Source organism: Melospiza melodia, chromosome 2 (assembly GCF_035770615.1).
Source record: "Melospiza melodia melodia isolate bMelMel2 chromosome 2, bMelMel2.pri, whole genome shotgun sequence".
Taxonomy (NCBI): Eukaryota; Metazoa; Chordata; class Aves; order Passeriformes; family Passerellidae; genus Melospiza; species Melospiza melodia.
In genome coordinates this window covers 79,017,415-79,028,281 of record NC_086195.1, presented here as the reverse complement: position 1 = coordinate 79,028,281, position 10,867 = coordinate 79,017,415, and the positions used below count along the sequence as shown (strand labels likewise).

At 41.4% G+C, this 10,867-nt stretch overlaps 1 protein-coding gene across 1 annotated transcript in view; it reads right to left on the bottom strand.

Annotated features, from left to right (window-relative positions):
• Positions 1-1,528: 1,528 nt before the first annotated feature.
• The window catches only part of DDX10 (DEAD-box helicase 10), a 153,355-nt gene continuing 144,016 nt past the window's right edge, over positions 1,529-10,867 (bottom strand). The window contains exon 18 of the mRNA XM_063148975.1: positions 1,529-2,217. Coding sequence (XP_063005045.1) covers positions 2,028-2,217 — 190 coding nt within the window. The 3' untranslated portion in view covers positions 1,529-2,027. The remainder of the gene's footprint in view (positions 2,218-10,867) is intronic.

Below are 10,867 nucleotides of genomic sequence, written 5' to 3'. Positions count from 1 at the left end.
AAAACACTGCTAAAAGCAGGGCTGATGAGGGGCCCCTTAAAGCAGATCTATAGCTCACAGGAATGATAACCCAGAACCACTGCTGCTTCCCAAAAATGCTGAATGTTGGATTTTTTGTCTTACCACTTCTATTATAGGCAACAGTTACCTGTTCTTACATACACTCGTGGCATGGAGCATCTGCCTTAAGCCCCTTCCCTCTTCTTTTTCACATGGCTTCATTCTTTATATGTACACCATACCCTCAAGGATGGACACATTTGAAGTAGATGGGCAAATTCATAAGGATTCAAGAAACACTGGCTCTATATCAAACAACACAAATACATTAGAAACTTCATTATACAGAAATACAAAAGTAAAAGCACTTGAAAAATTATTTTTATGCAGACAATTAAAAAATCATCACAAGATAAAAAGTGCACCACAATACTTCCAACATATATAATTTAAATTTTAGTCTTACTGTTTAGTAGGTAGGAACATCTCTGCCCCACTTCAGCATACAAATAAGAACATTCTAGTCAGAAACAGTAAGTATTTTGGTTTTTTACTTGCTTGCCTGAACAACAACTCATGCTCCTTAGAGCAAAGCTTTGATCTGAGAGACATCAGGTGATGTGCAAGACAACTGACCACCACCAAGTACACTACGGGTCCCTGAACATCTCCAGGAAGAACACACCACTGTATGTATTGTTGTCTCTACCTAAATCATCTTTGAGCAGCTTTTTGCTGGTGGAGCTCTCTGCACTGCAGTTTTCTGTCGTCCTCCACAGCTACAGGAGCAGGAGCTCTGCTATCCCAGCACAGACAGATATTTTGCTGAGGCTGCTCATTACATTCACTGCAGCCATTCACAGGATGGCACACAGGACACGTGCACCAGTCACAGCAGCACCACAGCAGATCCTTCTTCATTAACAGATTCATCAGTGATGCTGGTCCCACATCAAAGCATTTTCCAGGCCCACTGTGGCACTGTAGACTAAACAAACACTGTGCATCAGCTGCCAAGCAGGTCCCATCTTTCATGTTTAGCTGTTTGTGAAACTCAGTCATTTCTTCTCATTCCACATTGTCAGGAAGGAGCAGATGGCAGATGTGCTCTGCCTATAATATTGTTTTTATGATACCCTGCCTACTGGCAGAACAGTGGAAGAAACATTTGGAGGCAAGAATTTGCAGTATATTTTCAGTTTTGGGTAACTGAGCTAAAAGATAACAGAGTATAGGGAGAGGAGGAAAGGGTTGTACTGAACAGGTGATGATAGATTCCTATGATCAAAAAAGTGATATTGACAAAAAAGGAGTATTTAATATGCTCATATGGACATATGGAAAGACCAAACAGATACTACTATGTGACAATGTGTTCTCACTCACATGGGATTCAAAGACAAGACTCAGTTTTAGCTTCTAAATGTTGTTTTCTGAATTGCCTAACACCAGTGACAGAATCATAACAGAAGTGATACCTGAAGGATAAATATAAGCTTTCATAACAAAGCTGAAAGAGACAGTTAAGTTTACATCAAGGCTCTAGAAATTTTTATTAAAATATTCTTAAAATATGTGCCTTATACACAGAAGAAAGTACATACTTCATTTTTAAGTAATATGATCTGAGCTGCCAACAGCATTTCCTCCTTAAAATTTTAGTACACATATCTCTTCCAAAATAACAAACCTGGCATGGTCAAGAAAGGAACATCCTGTTTTAATTTAAAGCAAGATAAAAATAAGAGAAGGTAATTGTTTCAAAACTTGGAGACTTAAAATTATGAACAGGCTACTGCAAAATGACACCTGGGGATTTAGGTTGAAAAGTTCATTTAGAAAACCTTATAAACTAAACTAAATGTTGTCTATAACCTGTGAGCTAATCTAAGGCAATCCCATTGCACATGGAACTCATTTATCTACATTCACAGGGATCCAGCTGCCCAGATGCCAAATCCATTTTGTGTAAACTACTGACAAAATTGTGGAAATGTCCCAGAGAAGAAAACCTGCAGAAAAAATAATTAGTTGTGACTGTTGAGCAGATGCAGTACAAGCTCTTCATCCTCTGCCAGAGAAAGCCCAGTATCTAATGGCAAACAGGGGTCCTCCTCTTGGCTGAAATGCATCTTTTTTCTTTTCAGTGGCATTTCTTCTGCTGTGGCACTGTTGCTATAGCTTCTCTTCTTTCTTCCAGTCTTCTCCTCAAGTTCACTGCAGAAAAAAATCAATTAGTCTTTTTAACAACTGTGGTAATCAATATCATCATGTAATCTAACAATTCCTTTTAAACAAGGCAAATTTGTGTCAAGATAAGAGCAAACAAAATTACAATTCAAAAGGGTGAAGCAATGGAAGCTGATGAACTCTGAATGTCTAAATTAGAGCTGCTCTCAGACTGAGGTGGTGGTGGATGTTCTGCTGTCTTAATTGATTACAGTGTATCAGGATATTGCTATAAGTCTTATCTAATATTTGCTGCCTAATACAGCAACAGACAACTTGACAAAACTGATTTCATGATGTGTCAGTGGACCTTGACATGCATTCAAGATATTGCCTACAATAAATATGCACCAAAAATAAAAATATAAGAACTACCCTTTCACTGGCAAATCCTACACTTAATTTGATCACTCACTCTTTCCCCTTCTTTCAGACATTTCCCTTGGAAGCTACTAAACACCTCTTTGCCATGAGAGGAAGAGGAAAACCCAGGAATTTTCCCAGGTGAATTCCTATTTCTTCTGCTGTTTTTTAAAGACTTGAATGAACTGCCTTTTGCAGCATTCAATCTGGATGAAACAGCTGCCAATCTGTTTTATCACCCTGGCTTCTACCACATGGCTATGTGACAACAATGGGAGGAAAGACAGAGCTTTCATGTATCTTCATGTGTTTTTTGTCCAAAACATAAAAAAAATGCTATAAGTCTTTTTATCTAAGTTTAAAACAATCAAATAAAATCTATTCTAAGATATATCTGGGAACCAGATTATGGAGTGCTGGTTGTTGTATGCTGTAGGGTAGAATTCATACCCCAAAACTAGTAAAATGCAAACCTCCACACCCCAAATCATTCCATCCAAACAAACTAACTGGAACAAAACAGCATTCTAAGCTTTTTGTATTTGTATTTTTAAAAATATAACAAAAATTGAAATGGAACTTCAGAAACGGAGCTACGGCTTTTCTAAAAAAGTTGGTTAAATTCAGATTTTCAATTAAAATTTGTCAAATTTCTACTCAGAAAATTCAGCTTAATTAAAAAAACCATTTCAACAGGAATTTTATCATGTCCATAGTTTTTACAATGGCGTAAACGTAATGCTTGTGAACAGTTCCATTCAGAAATGCTGTTTAGACATTTAACAATTAGAAAGAGCAGTTACAATAAATAGCTCTAATTGAGGAATACTGTCCTTAGAATCAATGCAGCGAAGGAACCCAAAGCCCAATTCAACCCACCTTCAGCTGCCCACCTTATTTTTTCCCATTAATAGGGCTAGTTAACAGTCTGTGAAATGCTGGTTTCACCACTCACTAGAAACCAGCCTAATTCAAACATTAACCCCAACCATGGCAGTTCTCAGCAAGTTCCCAAATGCTCTCTGAGAGGAATCAGCAGCACAATGCAGCTTGTAATACACTGTGCTTTCTGGCTGCCCCTCCAGAGAGATGAAGGAATTGTTCCAAGAGATCTGATGGCCTTGTGCTGGTGGGCTGCACAGGTATGACCTGCCTCCCTCTCTCGTCCATCCCACTTTTCATAGAGGAACTGCGCCACTTCCTGCCCACTCAGAGCCCAGAGGAAGGAGGGAAATCCTATAAGGAACACCCTGTATTTCCACAATTTAGGCAAATGAAATACCCTACCTTTATATTGTTCTTCCTTGCCTACCCAAGAGAAAAGAAGAAAAGAGTGTGAAGAAGCATGGTCTAGTGAAAGGCGTCCTTGCCCACGGCAGGGACTGCTGGACCTGGATGATCCAGAAGGTCCCTTCCAACAGAAAACATTCAGTGATGATTCATGAATAGATGATGACAGCTCCAAATACTCATTCTTCCTGTAATTCACGGGATATAGCAACTTTGCTGGCTTTGAGCTGTCATTTGCATGGGGGTGGCTTTTCAGGGCTTGCTACCAACATTCTATTTCTTTTCTGAGGAAAGGAATATTTCTCTCATATTTTTCTCTGTAGTGCATAAGATATTCCATAAATGCTATACTGACAGGATATGAAAATATACTGAAGCATAAAGAATTCTCACTTTTCCAAGTGGACAGTGTGGGTCTGGGCTGGAGTTCCATGGTGTTCACTTTGATCAGGACAGACTGTAGGGGTTCACTTTAAAAGCTCAAGAAAGGCCTCATTAAGTTAAAGCATTTTAGCTTGTTTGCAAAAGAGCCAATTATTTCCAGTCTTTGAATGGACTCTGAAGCCCAGTTTGCATTCATAAATGACTAATGCTTCATCTAGGACATTAGTTAAAAACATCTTAGCAATTAAAACCCTGCAGAAACATCACAAGCTATGCATTTGTACCTACAAGCTATAAAACAGCAGACTTTAAACACCAAAAATTATAATCACTTCTGGAGTTTCAGAGACCTTAGGCATAGATATCTATAAGGTAAAACATTTAAATATAAAACACGTTCGGAAGGAACTGAACTGTGAGATTCCTCAGCTTTTTCCACAAACAAAAGCACATCAACACAATTATGAATAATTTTCATCATAAGTTTTGTAGGATGATTCTGCTGAGTCAAGCTGCTCCTTACTATTACTGAGGGATTGCGCAGCTTGATTAGCAGTGTAAACAGAAGATGCATCTACACACAGGCAAGTGTATTTTCAAAATAATTTGACCCCAGCTGGGCTGTGAACTGGAGAAGGGAATAAAGAGGAATGTATAACACAGGAAGCAGCAAAAGCAACAAGCAGTGATGAGAGCAAAATAGTTGTGTTTTCGTGATGCACAAAATGTAGACGCAAACCAGTATTTGTTAACAACAGCTTCAGCCGGTAAACAGAGATTCATGTGAAACGCATGAATAAGATGTTCTTAATTCTGAGATGCAGAAGAAAGACAGATTGACTGTCCACAGAATGATTTGGGTTGAAAGGGACCTTTGAAGAACAGCAAGTCCAACCCCCGTCCCTGTTCCTCCAGGATGGATTTTTACCAGCACTGGTTTGGGTGGTGTGAAGAGGGGCTCTGAAGTCAGAGTTGCAGCTTTTACAAGAGGTGATAGTGGCAATTTTAAAAGGGAGATGAAAAATGTGTGGCATCATGATGCTCAGAGATATCCTGTGCTCATTCAGGGTGTTTTTCCCTAGCTGTATGGACAGAAAGCTCTTTGGAGGAGTTGTAACAGGCAAAACTCTCAGCTTCACATGTGAAAGGACTCAGTGTGCAAAAGCAGCTATAAGGGAATAACTTCTGCACTTACTGTCAAATGAATTCCTCCTCAGTCTCCATTAACTGTAGGTCTGTCACCCTGTAGAGCCAGTCCTTTTATTGTTTCCATGGACATAAATGGCCCCTCATTCCTCACAAACACACAAACTGATGTACTACCAGCTAATGTTCACAAATTGCCAACAAAAGTTTTGCTAAGGTAAATTATTTTCTAGCAGAACAACTCAGTTAGAAAGCAATCCCCAATTCAGATCCAAACCAAGGTCAGTGCATCCTTTTGTCTTCTACTAATAACATTTCAAAAGTGGCATGTGCATCTGCCTTACAATTTCTTCCTTCTACCATCTGGTGAAATTAAGCTTTTCAGCTGCCTGAATAATCCATGCATTCTGACGCTGCCTGATGAAAGGATTTACTTTGTGTTTACACAGGTGAGGAGCTATCAATAGCCAACTTATCAACAGGCACAGTAATTTCTGTGGCCACCATTTGCTCAGCTGTAACACCTAAGTAAGATGCTATCATTTGGTGGAAAATATTTATTACTCAAATATTAAAGTACAGTTTATGAATCCTGTCCCTAAAACAAACACCAGTGTATCTGAATGGCATCTGGGAAACGGGATCTAACTATGACCCTGACAGCTATACACCAAGAAACTCAAATTTTAAATTACCACAAAATAAACTCACAAGTATGTTTTCAGGTAATACCAGGGAAAAATAGAAAGCTTTAATTGTTAGCATTTAACTCGCTTCTGGGCTTTAAGCAATGTCTTAACAAGCTGTAACATTTAGATTTTAAATGCTTGAGAATCAGCCATTTGAAATGTGCAGTCACACAGCCAAGTAGCTGTTGTTTAAACAACGTGATCCTGGCAAGATCTCTAGACAGGCTCTGCTTCACTTAACATTTATCAGAGGATGCTTTGGAGTGTAGGATTACCAGCATTCCTCTGGAAACAAACCACCCTCGCCACTGAACTACAGGCCATGAGTCAAGTTTCCAGGCTGCAACAAAGCACACAAGCTCTTTCCCAAAGAAATGTACAGGAATAATGAATGAATCTGCTAGTAAAATACAGTTCAGAAAAGTTAGGAATAATTTATCCTATAAATATTGGCATTTTGCTAATCAAACATGCTGTGCCCAAAACTTTTTCCATGTAATAAATTTTAATTCACAAGGCCATGGCAGCAATCCTAATGAAGATTAATTACTGCAGTCCCTTCCATAAAGCCCAGTGCAGCTTCTTCCTTACTTGCTGTCAGAATGCTACAGCACATAAAAATGGTAATTAAAATATATTGTGCTGTGTTACTTTCTAGATCTGGACAGGCTGGATGAATGGGCAGAGGCCACCTCTAGGAGTGGCCAGTGGCTTCTGCACTGGGGCCACAACAGCCCCAGGCAGTGCTGCAGGCTGGGGGCAGTGCCTGGGAAGCTGCCTGGTGGAAAAGGACCTGGGGGTGCTGGCAAACAGCAGCTGAACATGATCCAGAGTGTGCCCAGGTGGCCCAGAAGGCCGATGGCATCCTGGCCTGGCTCAGCCAGGTGTGGCCAGCAGGAGCAGGGCAGTGACCGTCCCCCTGTACCCAGCACTGCTGAGGCCACAGCTCCAATCCTGTGCTCAGTTCTGGGCCCCTCAGTGCCAGAGAGACATTGAGGGGCTGGAGCGTGTCCAGGGAAGGGCAGCGGAGCTGGGGAAGGGTCTGGAGCACAAGTGCTGTGAGGGGCAGCTGAGGGAGCTGGGGGTGTTCAGCCTGGAGAAAAGGAGGCTCAGGGGGCCCTCAGCACTCTCTGCAGCTGCCTGACAGGAGGGTGCAGCCAGGTGGAGATCAGTCTGTTCTCCCAGGTAACAAGTGATAGGGACATGAGGAAACAGCCTCAAATTACACCAGAAGAGGTTTAGATTGGATAACAGGAAATATTTCTTCACCAAAAGGCTTGCTGTCAAGTCCTGGAATGTTGTAGTGTGTTCTGTTAGTTTGTTTAATTGCTCCCCCATTTTCTGTATTGTTCCCCCCATTTTCTGTAATGGTTCTGCCCTCACCAGTTTTTCCCGCCATTGTATTGTCTATCATTTGGTTACCTTGGTTACTCCCGCCTCAGTTTATGTCAATCCTCTCTGTTATATAATTTCCCATCCCCTGGGTTTCCCTATATGTGAATTTGTTCTCCTCCCTGGGCCCAGTCAATCACTCCCCACTCCTCCTAGTTTCCCAGAATCTTCTGTGCTTAGGGAGACTTGGTTGGCTGTGGCTCCGGGGCCCCTCCTTTACATTGTTTCTATTGGGTTTTCTGTCATGCCCGTTATCCTAAGTCCACTCCCTCACCTTCCCCTATTGGTTCCTTTGTAAACCCCTCCCTGAGATCGCTCCTCCTTTATAACCCTGCTGCACCCTTTGTTCTTGGTCACTCGCTGGCAGACACGTTAGATTCAACACGTGGGTGTCTGTCGCTCCCTGGTTGACAGTAAATCTGACAAGTTCCCAGTGAGCGTCCGGACTCTTTACTCTCGTCAGCCAGCAGTGATTCCGTCCGCTGTGAGCACAGCCCGAAGCCTTCTGACGCCGAGGGGTGCTCACACATTTGCAGTTGGGTGTTGGCCACCCTCCTGCCCGCTGGACACCTGACTTTAAGGCCACACCTCGCTGCACTGGAACAGGTTGCCCAGGGAGGTGGTGAAGTCACCATTCCTGAAGGTTTTTAAAAAGACTTGTAGATGTGTCACTGGGGGACATGGTTTAGTGGGACTTGGCAGTGCTGGGTTAACAGTTTGATCTTAAAGGTCTTTCTCATCCTAAATGATTCTATGATTCCCTTACTGTCCATTCCACTGATATAAATCAAAACACCTCTAAAATTGAATATATAAGCCTCTATCAAGAGCAATTCAATATCTCAATGTCCAATTCTGCAGCTAATCAGAATGACCAAGGCTTTTAAATTGAGACCTTTTATAATGTCTCTCCTATGGTGCTTTTCTGGCCATCACAACATTAAGTTCTGGCCTTCACAAAGTCACAGATATGACCTGAATAATCCATTTTAGAAGGAGCACCGTGATTTGCTGATAAATCATCTCAAAAGACAATGTAATGTCAACCTCATCAAGAATGACCCAAAACTTAGCAGGTCAACATCAACATCCTGCTGAAAGAAGAAGCTGTAAGAAACTGCAATTTGCCCATAAACTTCATAAATATAGGAAGGCACACAGCAAAGTAGCATGGACTACTAACTTGCACAGTTGTCACCTGGTGACTGTCCATAAAGTCACAAACAAAACAGTACCAGAACTAAGATGTTTCCCCTCATGTCCAAGATCTTCTCCATGCTGATCTAGGAGTTAATGTGATCAGTTGCACCCATTAAAGAGTCAAAGAAGATAATTATGAGGTCAATCGGAACGTTGCTCTTCCTCAATACTTTTATTTAAAGAAGCTGAAGAATTAGAAATACCAAAACCTCAATCTGACTGCAAAATGAATATTTAAGAAATCCAGCTGCTTTTCTTTCGCCCTGTTCTATATTCTTAGATTTTTCACCACATTAACAATTTACATTTGATAGCCTTAAACCAAATATCATGAGTGTTGCTAGATATACAAAAATTAATCTCATATTACATGCTTGAAGTCATTAATTACTCTGCTTATAGAGGTATGGCCGGAAGGGAATTTTTATGCAAAGGCAAATTTAATTCATGATTTGTACAGCTTCCCCAGTTTAAAAAAATTCTGTGGGAGGACAGAGAGAAGATTTTGACTTCTGAAACCATGGACAGATAGTCTCTCTTTAAAGACTCTTGAAAGAAGACACTCTAGGTCTCATACTTACTATGAATTATCCCTTTTAGAAGCTTCCCCCCCCCCCGTTAAAGCAAGGAGCAGCTAGTGTAGCCCAACATATTTCTATTTTAATCCAACTTTTTGAGCAAAATCTCTGGATTTTGGAAATATAAAACAGCACAGAGTTGCACTTTCTTGTCTCAAAGCCCAATTTGACTGTCTGCTACTCTCAGCTGATTTGTTTTTGTTAAAATAGTTAGGTCAGTATTTCCCAGCCCCAAAAGCAACTCATCATACAACTCAATAGCAATTCTAAGAGACCTGCATGAGGCATGACTGTTGATTTAACACCCTCAAATTAATTTTCTTCACTGTATCTTGCTCTTTCTCAAAAGTCTTCTACAGGGTGCTCAGAGCACCTCACCATGTGGATATGTCTATCCACACTGAGCATGAAAGCTGACTTTGGAGCAGCTTTCAAACAGCTTTTCTATTTCTATGGGTGCCTCAGTGGGGTGTGTTGGAAGGCAGCACCATTGATGACTCTGGTGACGTGATGGATAATCCTGTGCTGGCCATGGCCTGCCCAGGGCGTATCAGTCATGTTGTTACAGGCTAAATGGATTTGGCCATGGTGCAGGCACAAGTACTGGCATGAGATTGTCCACAACTGCTGCAGCTTCACATGGTGCCAACTAAAGCTCTTCTGGGCAATGTCTCTGTATTTTGGTGCAGTAAGACAGGCCAGGACTGTTTCCAGTAAGCAGTGTTGATGAAACCACATTTCTTCAACGTGTGTAGTGGTCTGTTCTCCAGCTCCAAAGGCAGCTCTGATGCTCAGTGTAGGTATGTCTAGAGATACACTAAAGGAAACCTCCTTGGTTACCTTCAGTGTATGCTTTCTTTCGTAATCTACTCCACAGGAAGGGAAGATTATCAAGGACCTTGACTTTCTTTGAGTCCTTGCTCTCCTTAAGAGTGCATGACCTGACTCTAGGTGGGCCAGATCAGCCACTGATCCAACAAAAGTCTGCACTTACTACCACGGCCAAAAATCTGTCCATTTCTGTCAACTTTTATTCTTAAAGTGCAGCTAATCTTGAGTCTAGCTGACATTTTGAGGAAAGGATCAATACAAAACGTGATGTATGAATACATACTCCCCTCACACAAAGAAGGAGAGATTTACTGCTGCTCAGAAAAAGCAATGCTTTTCCCCATCCTTGTCAGTTCTACTGGCATTCACTGGTGAACAGGCTCCAAGGGACATGGCCACCAGCCTGTTAACTGAGGACTATCTAGTACTTAAATCCATGTCCCCCACCCAGTCCTGCATACTGACTCCACAACACACAGTGACACACATGGAAGGACAATCTAGCCCCAGGATTCACCCAATTCAGATGTGAAAAGCAAGAGCTTTATGAACTTAGACATCTATGCTCTCATTTAGGTGTCAAGATCATCCTTCTCAATCTGTTACGTGATACATTGTTTGTCAGAAAAACACAAGTGGCCTTCTTGTTGCAGTGAACCACACAGGATTTCACGTTGTATCCCTTTATCTTCCCACAGTATACTGGTATCAAGTACAGATCCTCATTCTCACCCTGTGGTTTCTTTTGCTACATGAAACAAATTC